The 16,117-nt window shown below is 39.2% G+C and overlaps 1 protein-coding gene and 1 long non-coding RNA gene across 2 annotated transcripts; one reads left to right on the plus strand and one right to left on the minus strand.

The window, feature by feature from the left end:
• Positions 1–13: 13 nt before the first annotated feature.
• Positions 14–445, plus strand: LOC149105981 (uncharacterized). The gene is made up of 2 exons (XR_016209617.1): positions 14–121; positions 385–445. It is a non-coding gene; the product is annotated as an uncharacterized LOC149105981 (long non-coding RNA).
• A 407-nt stretch (positions 446–852) lies between these two features.
• Positions 853–2,053, minus strand: LOC149105982 (uncharacterized; the record flags this gene model as incomplete). The annotated part of the gene is made up of 2 exons (XM_089297425.1): positions 853–991; positions 1,587–2,053. A coding segment is annotated over one exon (465 nt), but the record flags the coding sequence as incomplete, so codon positions are not given.
• Positions 2,054–16,117: the final 14,064 nt, after the last annotated feature.

Raw genomic sequence — 16,117 nt, forward strand, 5'->3', positions numbered from 1 at the left:
ATTTGTCAGTTGTATCCTCGCTTTCACCGCGAACGCAAGTCACCTAAGTTGAAGAAGTTAAAAGTGACCGCCTAGTGAAGCCAAAGCAGTCTACCTTTAGAGGCAAGCGTAGGACTGATATGTAAGTGTTGTCTTTACCTTTTAATAGTTAGTTTCCACGGAATTCTCAGTTAGTTTTCTTATCGAACGTATCTTATTAGTTATTGCAATTCCGTATATAGACTTGCTGTTTTCTACTGCCCTGCAGTCATAAGGTTTAGGTTAGTTTTCTAGTTTCGTCGCAGTTTAGTGTAAGTTAAGTACATAAGTATCACGTGGACCTCAATGCTCGCAAGAAGAACTGTTTCTTTAGTAGCTTATGCTTTATTTTTAATCAAATTTCAGTTTACGGCTAAACAACGATTATCGCAATTGGTGTCAAGGAAATAAATCAATTTGTCCTACACATCAGCGTGCTTTATTTCGTCAGCCCGTAAAGTAGTCCTATCTTTAAAAGTCGTCTTCACCGGCTCACGACACCTCTAGTTCGCTCGAGAGTCGCCGGCCGCTACAACTATTAATATCAATTTGCCTCTAGAAGAATCTTAACATTACTGTTCGCTCTTTAGTACACACATCCTCATTTTCTCCAACTGGGGCTGAAAGATTAAAATTAAATGTAATTACGAAGAAGCCTATATCAGGATCTTAACATTACTGTATGCCCTGTGGCAGACACATCCTTTTCTCTTTTTTTTTTTATAAATTGGGACTTAACGATAAAAATTATATGTACTTATGAAGACTGATACGTAACATTAAATTGCTGTCTACATAAGATTAGACACTCCACGGCACCATAGTAAGCTAGCTGACATATCTAACCTCGAGAGTCTACAACAGTTACTTCACGGAAAAGGACAGAGCTACCAGTAGTAGATGTACTAGAACAATGATGGTTGCCAAGTACCAAGATTCGCTCCATTTCTAAGGGGACATAGATCTTTAAGTCCTAAACAAAACACATATTTAATTGAAACATTAAAAATACAATTTAGATCATTCAACATAACTATAAATCTGTAATACAACTGAATAAACTAATATGATTGCACCACACATCAACAGCCTACAATGCAACAGGTGTGTTGAATAAAGAAATTAGCCATTTCAATGCATGTGCTTATAAAAATCGTCAGCTTGCCATGATCTCCTACGAAAACAGGAGACCCCACTTTGTTTATGGAACACAACTTTAAATAGTTGGCCTTCATATCTTGGAAAGATCTCTAAGCTGACTTGGTGGGTCTTACACATGCCAATAATCTCATGAATGACAAACAATGAGCTACACACAAACTACAAAATTAGGTGAACCTATATTTGTGGGTTGAGGCTGATTCACTGATAGTCAATAAAACAGGGTGGACTGCAGATGCCTTAAAAGACCAAGCTTTTACATAACGAAGAAAACACAAATAGAAGAAAGGCAAGAGTAACCAAATGTCTTTGTAAAATTAAGGGCAAGGTTTGAACGTACTGTATCACGCTTACTTCTACTTTTCAAAACTTACAACTACAAAGTATAAACCAAAGAGAAGACTTACAGTTAAAATTTCAACGTGATGAAAAATGTTATATTTGGTGTGCCTTGAAACAGCACAAGACTTGCAAAAGCTGACTGAAGGTCCACAGTCAAGACAACGACAGACACCAGCTTCTGATTCACAGAAGTGGCACCTCTCATCAAATAAAGACACTTGGTTTTCAAATGTTGTTGCCAAAACACCCTCTCGTAGCTTTGACCAAGATTCTCTGCTCTTTGCAGCCTCTGGTAGTGATTGGTGGTGGACGTCTCTGCTCCATCACTTTCATCTGATTGTTCCATGTCCGGTGCTGCAGCATTTAAATCAATTTCATGGCCCGGCTCGTCGGCATCAGCATTACCACTAAACCCTATACCATTCGTCTCGCCAACAGCGTTCAGCCGCTCCAACCTGTTAGTTTGGTCACCATCTTCTTGGTGATACCTCACGTTCACTTCTGCCCTAAAACGTTTCCTTCGGCTGAGGAATTAAAAAAAAGGAAGGTAGTCATAAGCATAAGAAAGAGAAACCTCAGGTAAAGGATTAGCTGAATTTCAAAACAAAACGAATCGCTACATCACATTTAAGTTATCCAAAAAAAAAAAAAAACACTAACCGGTCCATGACCTTTGCTTTCGTGTTCACGTAAATAGGAAAAATTCCCAGTATAAATCCCGAATACGCTCTTTTTAACTGAAAAAAGCTCTGTAGCTGTCCAAATTTCTCCTGTATGTGCACCTCCGGTCGGTGTAGGCCTACTCCTGAGGAGATTAGTCCGAATGTGTTCAAATATTCAATATGGGGAAGACGCGGGAGTTTTTAAATCAAGTAAACTACAGTTATTTCATCGTGTTTTTGACCAAAAATGTTGCTCATGTTTAGTTTACGGTCAGTTGAAGGGAGTCTAGCTTTGATATCTATGTTTAACCAGGTCACTACAGTAGCTGTCGCTGTTTTACAACCCTAGCTTGAATTGAAAGGCCCAAGTTGTGCATGCTATTTCACGGTAAGATCACAAAATGTTTTTACTTGTGCAGGTTATGGTTATGAAGAAGTAAAATCTGGTTATGGGCTTTATAAGCAGTGCTTCATTCCTCTGAAAATTATGGTCACAAGATCAACTTGTGAGCTAGGCCCTTCGGTATATACTTGAGCGAACTACAAACTATAAATTTAGTCTTAGTGTAGTATCCATCATACCTCAATGGAAAGTAGATATTTGTTTGGTCGGTTCTTGATTTTTTTCCCAAAGTTCCTTGTTCTCTTGCAGCATTTCATCGCTGTTGCTCGCATTTTGGTGGATTTGCAAAATATTCTTTCCTACCTCGAGCGTGTTTATTGTCCATTGCTCACTGATAGTTAGATTGTTTGATATTGCATTATATTAGTTTACTTAACAGGTAGTGGATGCTGCCTGTAAGTTAGCATGTATAGAACCATATGTCGTGGAACCGAACAATTTTTTGTGCATAAGATACAGCAATAAAGAGGGGTAAGGCGTTGTGTGACACCTAGTCACAAAAGAGATAGGTGAAGGTGAATGAAGAGGGTTACCAGAAGAAAGGAAATTATATAGCTCCCACAAATGGAATACCAAAATTGTGTTTTGTTGTCTTGCTCTTGTTCTGAAAAAGAATGAAACAAATTACTAACAGGGCTCTACACTCAATCTCGTTCCCAGGGTCTCTCATGTTACTGCCTCCTGGAGCTAGTGAGGAGAGACCCTAGCTGGCCATGTTATAAGAAGAAATGGAAATTATAAGTAGAGCGGAGTTGTTTGATTATGTAACAAAATTTTTAGAGGTCGCAGGTCTGCATGATTTCTGCTGTTAAGTACATGTCGCTTCTCAGAGTTGATACCTCTGTAATTTGCAATGCCATGCTTATACTTTGTTTAGGTTCGTTTCTATTGCAAGATATGTTTTACGGCTCTAAGTATTGGCTCTCCAGGGACAAAGATTGAAATATTCTGTGAACATATTGCTTACTTGCATTCGATATTGTGACGCCGCAGGTGACGCCGGGCCCGGCTATTTGATTAGAACTGTTTGCAAAGTGTGTTACAGGAATATCATATTTATCTTTGTCCAGCTTTTCTTCAGAGACTGCCGTAGCTTTACTTTGAGAAAGCTATACGTTTTCCAGGAGACATTCTTTTTGCATCAATTTGATCGTGTGCATTCAAAGGGGAAACAACAATTACTGCGGGATGAAATTGTGCTGCTCGACACCCACGGTTGAAATATGAGTGACTTTCCATAAATCCAGGGGTAAGACGGCAACACTGAAAATCATGACCACTAAATTGCCTTGAGACAGACTTGGTTAACCTTTAGGTTAATATTGGAGTAGATATTATTCGAAATTTCAGCCTGAAAACTAAGTATTGATAAACGCCATGGATAATGGCAGTCGCAGGGCAATACTTTGAATTCGACAAAGCTCAACGCAACAAATTGCTGATTACAGAGGACCCCTCCCTGATGTTCTCAATTGTCAAAGTGGCACGTGACAAGACCCAGCCAGGGTCTCTCGTCGCTCGCTCCAGAGGGCGGTAAGATGAGAGACCCTGGGAACGAGGTTGCTCTACACTAAATTTTCAACTTACTAGCTTAGTGGCTAGTGACAACTTATATGTTACTAGTCAAATAAAAAAATTTAACTAGCCAAGTGTTGACGTTCGCTGGGTAAAACAACAGCAGAATTACTAGTAAGACTTGAAAGCACAATGCAAGCGACTCTCTTTAATACATATTGTTGGTAATTACTTTGTGTGTAAACCAGTTCCAAAAAAAGACTTTCAGAACTCTGTTTTTCTTTGAGACTTCCTTGTAAAAAATATCGAGACCCCAAGACGTCATTGTAAAAACTGTTGAGGCTTCCTCAGTCTCTTCACAGACAGGAGCTGTAGAATTCAAACTGTTTCAAAAGCAGCATTTGTGGAATTTGACTGATAATAAATGTCAAAGGAAATAAATCTTTCTCACGTAATTATTTCTGCAGTGGTAAGTTTTGTTAGTGTGGACACAATGACAAATCACTTATGTTGTTATGCTAAATAAAATGTTATCCCTTTGCAGTTCCGTACGATTTTGTGCATGATTTTATCAGTTCAAGATGCTCAAGTGTATCTCTTGCAGGAACTACAGTGCAAGGATTTTCTGGCTGTGATGAAGCTGAAATTATCCATGCATTCAGGAAAAGTACCAGGTGATGAAATGACACATCTTGATGAAGAGGTGGCTAACAGCAATTGCGTGAACTGAGGAGGATTCAGGTTGTCTGCCCAAAGGTGTCACAGCAACAAAGATGCTACACATGCACCCCTGCCCACACACGCCAACCTTTGTCTCCAACCATGCACTCCAGTGTTGCACCATCACCACAGCTGCATTGCCTCCACCTTTGCTGCTGTAACACCTTTGTGCAAAAGCATGGTGAATCCTCCCCACCTCATGTCACTGGTGTAAGCTACTTCTTTGTCGAGGTGTGTCAGCTCATTGCTTGAGACTAACCCAAAGCAGCTAGTGGAAATCAGAAACCTACTAGCCACAGGGCTCGACATTAACAGTAGACACCTTGCCACAGACTAGGAGAAATTTTGTTTTGGCCAGTAGGTTTCTGATTTCCACTAGCCACTTTGGCTAGTAAACAAAATGAAATTGGCCAAACTAGTTGCTGTCTTCCTCAATGAAGACAAACACTAACACTTTTCTCGGAAACAAGGTCAGAATTTCATTGTGGTGTTATCATGTTTACCTTTCGCTGTATGGTACTTGAAAGGGTATAAAAACTGAGCATGTTATTATGTTGAAAGAAATATTTGACAAACAAGACAGCATTTTCTGAAGGCATACATCAATGTTCTTTTCTTGTTACAAATTAGTAGCACAAAACATGAGCACCCTGATAAAATCATGCACAAAATCGTGCAGAACTGTAAAGGGATAACACTTCATTTAGCGTAACGGCATATAGGTGATTTGTTGTTGTTTCCATACTGACAAAACTTACCACTGCAGAAATAATTACGTGAGAAAGATTCATTTCCTTTGACCTTTATTAGCAGTCAAATTTTGCTAATGCTACCTTTGAAACAGTTTGAACTCTACAGCTCCTGTCTGTGAACAGACTGAAGAAGTCTCGACAGTTTTTACAATGATGTCTCGGGGTCTCGATATTTTTACAAGGAGGTATCAAAGAGTCCTGAGAGTCTCTTTGAGAAAATCACTAAATTTTTCTTTGTGATCTGTTGGCTTGAGAGATTTGAAGTGACGAAAACATGAGGCCATTGAACAAAATTAAAACCAGTGCAATTTGTTGATAAATTGGTTCGTCCTTGTGTTTAACATTACCAGTCAAGCGTGACACAAGGTGTGCCAACTATATGTCAACTGATCAAGAGGTTTCAGATGCAAAATTGCATTGTGTTTTTTTTTTAAATTAATTCCATAATGTATTAAAGAGAGTCGCTTGCATTGTGTTTTCAGGTCTTGCTAGTAATTCTGCTGTTATTGCACCCAGTCAACATCAACACTTGGCTAGTAAATTTTTTTTTTGTTTAGTGACATAAAAGTTGTCACTGGCCACCAGGCCAGTAGGTTGAAAAGTTAGTGTCGAGCTCTGTAGCCAAAACTAAATTTCTACTCTAGTCTGTGGTGAATTGGCTACCATTAGTGTCGAGCCCTGACCAAATTAACAGGATAAAGCAAAACAAACGTCTAACCATAGGAAGAGAATACATTAAGATTTCACTAGTTACTCTACCGAGAATGAGCCAGGCAGCAAAAAGAGAAACAATTGCAATCTATATACATTGCTGACTGGTAAGCCCTAAGTTCGCTCACTGCTCCTAATAATCAACTACATGTATCAAGGCAGGCTAAATTTGGCTACTTGACTATCCAATTTAATATATGGCATGTCACTGAGATGTTTAGTCAGAATTCTTCTCAAGTTAAAGGTGTTATCACAAGTATGCACTGTCAGCAATTACTTTTTGGCAATGTTGGGAAGGGGTGGTGGGCTGGCCGGGGGTTGTAGGTTGGGGTGGTGAGTTGATGGCCTAATGGTTAGTTAGCTGGACTTTGGATCAATACGTCCAACATGGAGCCCAAGCTGGGGTTGCTGTGTCATGTTCTCAGGCACGACACCTTACCCTTGCAATGTCTTTCTCCACCCAAGAGTGTAATGGTACTGGCCAATTTGTTAGGGCAACCTGACAATTGCTGGGGGTCACCTGCAATGGATTAGCATCCCATCCAAGGGGAGAAGCAACACTCCTAGACACTTCATGTTACAGAAACTGGAGGGGAGCACCCGTGCTGATGATCCATCTGGCTTCTCTGTTCCCTTGGGAATGGAACAGACTTTCGAGCCCTGTAGCCAGGGAAGACATCACTGGAATGTACCCATTCTTAGCCACAGAGACTGGCAGGGGGATTTGGTGTCCTGTTTGAAACAAACCTTTCACCATTTAAGTCCAACACCCTTTACTGGATATACCATGAAACGTTTAAGTAAGGGAGGGAAAGGGCATTTGTTAACATGCACTTTTAGCAAGCAGTTATGCAACAGACGACTGGAAATGTGGAATGGCAGATTGGGACCAGGGCAGTTGTGGATTGTGTAATGGGGTGGGAAATCAGGGAATGGTACCCCTTGAGTCTGGTGGTACAGACAGGTTGATTCAGGAGTCCACAGTGAAGGAGAATTCCTCAGTAGTGATTTGGTTAGCACATGTTATTGTGGTCACCAAGGTTAGGATTCAGACCTCTGAATGAGTCTTCTTGTTATAGGAAAAAGACAGGTTATAAAATAACAGTTATTCGTGCTTGATATTCAGATGACACACCTTATTTGGATCATGGGCAGCTTCTGATTGGCTGTTGAAAATTGGGAAAATGATGTATTGCATGCTTGGTTGGGATGATGTCACATGTTTTATACTATAACAGAGCAGCAGATGGGGTGGAAAGAAAGTCATGGTTGGTGATCCTTTTATCATTTCAGAGACGTCTCCATCCTTTTGGCATTTAGCTCAAGATGTTTGAGTGTGTTCTTGCAGGAACTACAGTGCAGGGATTTTCTAGTTGTGATGAAGCATTATCTTCCATGTATTTAGGAGAAGTCTCAAGCAATGAAGTGACACACCTCGACAAAGAAGTAGCTTACATGTACATCAGTCACATGAGGTGGGGAGGATTCACCATGCTTTTGCACAAAGGTGTTACAGCAGCAAAGGTGGAGGCAATGCAGATGTGGTGATGGCGCGGCCCTGGAGCGCATGGTTGGAGGCACAGTTTGGCACGCGTGGGCAGGGGTGCATGTGCGGCATCTTTGTTGCTGTGACACCTTTGGGCAGACAACCTGAATCCTCCTCAGTTCATGCGATTGCTGTTAGCCACCTCTTCATCAAGATGTGTCATTTCATCACCTGGTACTTTTTCTGGATGCATGGATGATTTTGCTTCATCACAGCCAGAAAATCCTTGCACTGTAGTTCCTGCAAGATATACACTTGAGCATCTTGAACTGAATGCCTGAAGGACAGAAATGTCACTGACATGAAGGAAAGATCCACCACCATGTCTCACTCTCCACCCCACCTACTGCCATTATGGCTTGGAACATGTAACATTTTTTCTACTGGGCATGGAATGCATTATTCTCCCAATTTTCAACAAATATCAAAAGCTGAGTTTCATCCCTATCAGATGTGGCATTTAAATATCAAAAGGAATAACTGTTGTTACAAAGGCTGCCTGTCTTTTTTCTATAATAAAAAATGGCTCCTTCAGAAATCTGAATAGTGGCCTTGGTTACCACAACACCACATGCCAACCACATCACCACTGGGGGATCATCCTTCATTGTGGGTTCTTGAATCAACTTGCCTGTACAGCCACACTCGAGGAGCATCACTCTCCAATGTCCTCTCCTCATTCCATGATCCACCATTGCCCTGGTCCCAAGCTGTCATTTTACATTTCCAGCCGTCTGCAGTGTAGCTGTCTGTTTGAAATGCATATTAACCAATGTCCTTTTCTCTCCCTCACTTGAACGTTTTGTTGGTACATCCAGTCAAGGGGGTTAAACTTTTATGGGAAAAGGTTTGCTTTAAACAGGAAATCAAATCCCTCGTCTGGTCTTTGCGGCTCGGAATGAGAACACTCTAGTGATTATTTCACCGGCTGCAGGGCAGGGAACTCTGTTCCACCCCTTCGGGATATGGATGAGCCAGATGGCTCATCAGTGCTGGTGCTTACCTTTGGTCTCTGCAACATGAAATGCCCAGGGGTATTGCCACTCTCTTTCTGGATGGGATTCTAGTCTATCACAGGTTACCCCTTGTTTTGGTCAGGTTGCACCTACAATCGGTCAGTACCATTTTCACTCCTTGGAGGGGAGAGGTACTGGGAGAGTCAAGTGTCTTGCTCGAGAACATGACACAGCAACTCTGGCTTGGGCTCCATTTTGGACCTATTGATCCAGAGTCCAACTGATTTACCATTAGGCCATCAGCTCCTACCCCCGCACAACCTCCCACTACCCCTTCCCAACATTGGCAAAAAAGTTATTGTCAACAGTGCACACTTGTGATGTCAACTTTAAATCATGAAGAATTCTGATTCAACATCTCAAAGGCAGACCATACAAATTTAAGCTGCCTAGATACATAAACATGTAGTTGACTGATGCTAGCAGCTGGCAATGAATTGACTTAGGACTTACTGGTAGGTAACGCTAAAGTATAGTCCTTTCCCACGTTTTCCAGTTAATTTGTCTGGTACAGTTTATACCTTGTAATGGGACTTTGGCTTGGGAAGCATTAATAGATATGGAAAAGACAAAATTTATAAGTTGGCCAGACTGCCAGAGGCCATTTTAAGGGAACGTCCATACATAATAAAGAGTCTCCAAGCAGCTTTGCTGGTCAAACCTACAATTTTATATTATAAATAACTTTTAAGCAAACTTCCCTTCATTGGGTGGATTTAAGTTTGGGATAGCAATGAGAAACATAGAAAACCTCTAAATTAGTAAAACTTGAAGTTGTGCATCCAGATTGCCATGTATTGGTATGGTGGATACTTCACTCATAATTAATTTTAAGTCTGTTCTTGATCAGATTGATCACCTAAAATGGTGATAAGAGTGAGGAGTTTAATATGAAATCGGAGCTCTGTAATGACTGGATCTTGAGGAGCTCATGTAACTCTCATGACTTGTAATTTAATACCAACCAGAATTTTGCAAGACTCAAAAGCAAGATGTCGAAGTCAACATATTTTGTCAGTGTCTTCCAACACATGCGAGAGAAAATGGCCAGCCTTTCAACCCGTTTAGGTCCAGCTTTGAAATGAAAAAAGTGAAGAAAGAAGTCAGGATGGATAACCCCACCTTCCCCTTCCTCTGCTCTAATTTTATTGCAGAATATATTTGTGATTGTGACAAATGTTAATGTACTTTGCATTTTTAGTATGGAACATGAAACTTAATATGAAATATTCTTGGAGGTATTTTAAAACAGGCACGATTCATGACAACTATATGGGAAACTACTTGAGAAGTTCAACTGCATAGGATGGGATCAGTGATGATGTTATTAGAAGACTGCAAGTGGTGATGGAGCTTGTGGAGTTTCAGGACAGCACAACAGTGTCAAGTTGATGCAAAATGAATCACCAGCCCTGCATGTTGTCGGAATGCAGAGTGTGAATACTTGGTTTGGGTTAAGTTGCTTGAGGTAGATTACAGTACATTCAAAGTGCATTGTATGATGAAGTTAATGTTGTCAGTCTTGTTCATTTGCTTATTCTTTGGTAAGAAGGTTTAAGGGGTTTATTTCAACACCTGCAGTGCACCAGGTGCTAAAATTTTCCCCTTTACTTGTTCATGCAACAAAAAGCTAACTGTTGCTTTAAAAAGGCAGAAACAGCTGTTTACAAGTGTCTTTGTAAGGATTGGATGATAAAAATTCCCCATAATCTTTTTTTTATTTTAATTTTTATAGAGAGACGATAGAGTATTGATTTGAAAATAATATACTCTATCATCCAGTTTAACATTTCACGCTCTGAGCAATCAGGGATGGTTAGACCAAATAGTCTAAAGCTGTGAAAAGTCCTCTGCAAGGCAGGGATCACACAGAGTGCACAGATGTACACGTACACATAACCACACATTGTATGCTTGAATGCATGAATGTAAGGCCTCAATATAAGAAATGGTATGTTTCAACTAAGCGGATGGCATTACGTTTAAGAAAAACAGCAATCTTACGTCATGCCTAAATCCAAACAGAAAAGAAATTTTGAGACAAAAAGAATTTGAAAATTACTCTGCAAGAACAAAATGCTACTGAAGATTAGTCATGGTAGATGAGCAGACCTCCAGCTCCCCTCTTATGCAAATCCTATGGTCTGAACAACTTTTCATTAAAGAAGATTATAAAGCATCGCATGTTTAACCCAAAGGATCCTAACCCAAAGGATCTATAACAAAGGGCAGAATTATATCTATGGCTTCCTGGGTTTTATTTGTGTTAGTGTCACTCACCTCTTGAATATGTCAAGCTTCAATCTGGTGTCAGAAGGGACGAGAGGCAGGAAATTTGTGTATTAGTAGCAGAGTGTGATCAAGGAATTTTTGCTTTGAAAAGCACCAGAACTGTGAATTTGAAGTTATGAATATTGCTATCTTAACTGATGCAGATGAGAAACACCCTGAAAAGATTCCGTATTCCTCAGTTAAGCAACCATTTTATGCCACAGAAACATGTTATTTTAAGGGGTCAAGTTTCAGAACAACTCGCATTAATATCGATCGAATTAATGTTAATCCTAATGATTATTATAATCCAGCAATGGATTATTATAATCCAGTAATAGATCATTATAATCCAGTAACAGATTATTATAATCCTTTACTGAGGTTCGAGGCATGCCTTAATTAATCAGGATTAATATTAATCTTATGTAAGATTAATATTAGTCTGATAAATATCAATCCTACGTAGGATTCCTATTAATCCTTTGTAGCATTAATATTATTCCTACCTAGGATTAATCTTTGACCAAAGCTTCTGAAGATTGACATCATTTAACAATCTAAGGCATCCTTATCACTATCTCTTGGCAATTTGTTAAATAATGGTATCAATCGCTTTACATAACTATATAAGCTGTGGAAATATTTCGTTCATATGACACAGACTTGGCAGCACAAATTTGTACAAGTCTGTCAATAAAGAAAATATTCTATTCCAACCACAATGGATATGCTTCTTGTGCTAGTAGTTTGTGAAGAAAACTATTTTATGTTGTTACACTCAGTCAACTTTTGCAATCTTTATTAATGGTTATGATATTTTAGTAGCAGAAGTTGGCAGTTGTGTCAGCTCTGCTGGTAATACAGTACAGTTGCAACTGACTTTTTTGCAGGGCCATGAAGATTCTTAATGTAGAATAGAATAAAGATCTTGAGTAACTTAAAAAATAACAAAGTGAAAGGGATGTCAGTACGCACGTCATCAAAGGAAATCTGTGAATCCCTTCCAGTTATTGCTGAAAGACTTAGCCTTTCCGAGTTGGATCCATAGAGATTGCCATTTCCTTGGGAGCATTTCATAAAATGGACCGTCTACGTATATACTGGACTTAGAGTAGGAGTTTGTGATGAAGGACAGGGTTTCAGGATTGATGTCATAGAAGGGGCTATTGTTGCTGGTTGGTTAGCTGGTGAGGTCCACGAGGGCGTCTGACTTACTGAAGAGCTGCCACCAATCTCAGCTGTATGGAAGAACTCTAGCATTATGTTGGCAAGTGACCTTGCTGATAATATATCCTGTATGGGTTGATAACGATACTTTATACATGTCTTGTTATTCACTGTAATGAGAATGTTGCCACTTCTAACCTGGGACAATGATGCCAACTGTTCAACTGCTTCAACAATCCAGAAAATTTGTATCTAGAGAAACATATAGCTTTCTTGAAGTAAAGCTACAGCATCTCCGAAGAAAACCATTCGAGGACAAATAGTATGATTTCTGTGATAAGGATGTACCTACTGCTTGCAAACAGTTCTTATCACAGCCTGGCCCGGCATCATAATATATAATGCAAGTAAGTAAAATGTTCACGGAAAGCTTCATATTTTGTCCCTTGAAAGCAAGCATGTAGAGACTTCAAACAAATCTTGCAATAAAGATGAGTCTAAACAATGCGTAAGTACATGACAAACACTAAAGGCAAAAAATATACATTTAGGTACAATGGGAGTTGTGCAGGCCTGTCGCAACTTTTTAATTTCTGAGATTAATATTAATCCAAATGATATTAATAATCTAATCCTTCCAATTTTTTTGCCTTGCCTTAATCTATTACTGAATTATAATAATCTATTATTATTATAATCCATGGATTAATATTAATCCGAGTTGTCCTGAAGTTTTGATGAATTCAACAATCAAGCTGAACATGAGGTTATTGATTGATTATGATGTGAGTGGGCCAGCTGGCAGAATCCTGTGAATTTGAGGACCTGTGTGAAAGTTTAATCATGAGATATTAGTTATTGGCTTTCAAGATTCCAGTATTAAGAGAACGGCCAGTCTCTGCCTCACCACTATGCATACTGCACACCGTGTCCATTGTAATGTTGGGATATCACCATTTCATGCCACCATACTGATGGCTGAAATGGTAGTGCACAGGTCTACGCACACAAGTGGTTTGGACATACAGCCTGATCTAATCTCGGTTAGGTTGTTTTGTTTCATGCCTTATTGGGTATTTGATCCAGACTGAGGGCAAGTCACTTTCCCTTTACTATATAACATTGGACTTGGTTGGTCGACTGGACAGTCTGATATATTTTGAGATGGTGCTGCCATTGGTTCAGGGGCTGTTTCTGTTATGCTCTCCTGTGTTGGATTGCCCAGGGTGTTTAGCTGAGAAGCTTGGGGTTTGGAGGAGAGCAGCACAGGCACAGGATTACTGTGGGTAGTATGTCAACAGTCGGTTGCTTCATGAAGACCATGGAAAGAGAGCATATATTGTTGGGGACATTGCTGGAGGCAAAACTGCTTTTTAGATATCTTTTTAATCATTTTATCTTTTATTAATTGTAACACTTGATATGCATTTTTATCAAATGAATAAAGACATTATGATTATTACTATTATTATTACTGTTGGAGGTAACTCTTTGACATTTATTTTGTAATTGTAGGTTGTGGACCTAGGAGTTCTTCTTGTTCTAGATCTGTAAACTTTGCACCAATTAAAGGGCTCGTGTAACACTAGAGAGTACAATACAAATATACAAATTAATAGAAGTAACAAGATGAAAGAGTAAAACAAAGCAATGACAAATGATTAGTCACAAACAGAAGTAAATAGGCACCCTGCAAGGAAGTAAGTGAGGTTGGCCATAATTGAAAACTTCCTTGAAATTACAAACATGAATGAAGGGAAGAAAAGCAACACCAATATAATAGTAAGATAGTAAAAATCATATGCAAGCGTTTTGCAAAAGTAAAATTATATAAATACCTAAATGAACTTCAAGTTCATTTTTGAAAGCTGACAAATTGCCTGCTATAACGACAAGTGGTTGGTCGTTCTATGACTCAATTATCCTGCTAAAGAATGCCGAGTAATATTATATACATTAACCTTCCTGCCCTCAACGTTCAGCTTTTACAGAATGATTTGCTTTTGTTGACTTAAATTCAAAAACATCGTTTGAGTTGAGATGACTTCAACAGAAAACAACAAACTGCAGCATGCTGAAACATACAGTCACATTTTTTTTGCCAATCAAGTGTGAAAAATATTTCTCAACAGGCTGATGTTGACAGAAACTTTGGCTAAGTCTTGCACCTTACACGGCTGCTTGATTGGAACATACAAGTTTATTCCCCTTCAGGTCCATCATTCGTGTACCTGATTTATCTATCTCCTGCAATCAGCCCACCCTCAGCTTTTTCAGCCATGCCCAAGTCAAAGGTCTGTTGCACTAATGTGTGCATAATTCCTCTCTTGCAGTCAAGAGGTGAAGCCAGCTTGACTTTGGACATAAAACGTTGTCCAGTGGATCTTAAAATTGCAACTGCACCAGGGACTGTTAGGGAATGTTATTCAGTAATCAGCTTTTAGGGCTACCTTTGGTAGATGAAATAGCTGTTTTAAACACTGCCAATAGATTACAATTGTTGTTGGCAATGAGAGATCCTGGTGTAATGAGATGATACAAAGCTAAATATGCTAAAGTAATAATTAAACTGAAATAGTTGTCTTTATGAAATATTGTATGCAGTAGACAATATTATGTTATATTCATCAAGAAATAGTTTGTTTCACAGCTTTCGTGAAAACACCCTGAAGAGAACGAGCCATTTATAGGAATCAGTTGGTACAAACCGGTACACATAACAATTAAAATGAAATGAAATAATTTCCACAATAATGATATGATGACAAATTACCGGTATATAATAATAAAAGGTGCATAGAAGAAACATCACTCAATTATTTTCATGCAAATGAAAATAATTTATTGCAAACTTAAATAAAAAAGATGAATAAGCTACACCTGTGCCATGGTCCTTAATTAATTTTGTTACTGGATTTTGTTTAGTTATATTGAACAGGATGATGGCCTATGAACTGATTTTTTTTAATCACAAAATGCATCCAAATTGTGGTCGAAGACTAAAAGAAGAAACAAAGAAAACATGTCTTAGCAACAATGGACTCATCATGCCCTGTAGGGTACAGGGCATTGTGGAGACTGGTCATCATTTTCATCTGACTTGCAGTCTTTTTGTGGCCTTTGCCCTGGCCATGTGGCATTGCATTTAGCTTGGAGAAGTTTCTCTGATTAGCTCTTGAAACCTTCCTTCCTCAGCAACATCAGACAGAGAACTTCCCAAGATTTTGGCATGGGCGAGGATTGGTGCTTGTAAGCTGATCAGAGCTCAACGTTGTGACTGCTGGGGTCACCAATGCAACCCAATTTTTTCACTGGCAACTAACTTTCCATGCTTTTTGCTGACTGAAATACTTTTGCTGGTACTAAAATTAATATGAAAACTAAGGGGCCAGCTGGCCACGAGGTTTTTTCCTGAAAGTCGAGCCCTGCTGAAAGTATCAATCAGTCATCTTTCATGTTTTTAAGAGAAAAATTGTTGGCAGCTGCTGTCATTTTGTGTAGCGTACGGTGTTGATCCATTGCCTTAGTGGTAATAAGTTGGCAAGGCTTTTACAATAAGGCGAGAGATCTTCCCTTTCTAGTTTGCAGCCTTTCTTTTGCAATAACTGGTAGCACACTACAGACAACTCTTGCCTTGCAGACCCCCTGCTATTATGGACAGCCTGATGTTACTGATAGAGGCTATATATGAAAAACCATAATTTATGATGTCAAAATTGGCAAAATAGAATATAACTACATCTGCACTTAGTTAAGTCGGTAAAAATCCTGTGATATCACACCAACTGTAAAAATCTCAGAAAAAAAATATAGTAGGATATTAAAACTGA

The sequence above is a fragment of the Orbicella faveolata genome, unplaced genomic scaffold (genome assembly GCF_042242905.1).
Source record: "Orbicella faveolata isolate gen_17 unplaced genomic scaffold, um_ofav_v1 contig_3, whole genome shotgun sequence".
NCBI lineage: Eukaryota > Metazoa > Cnidaria > Anthozoa > Scleractinia > Merulinidae > Orbicella > Orbicella faveolata.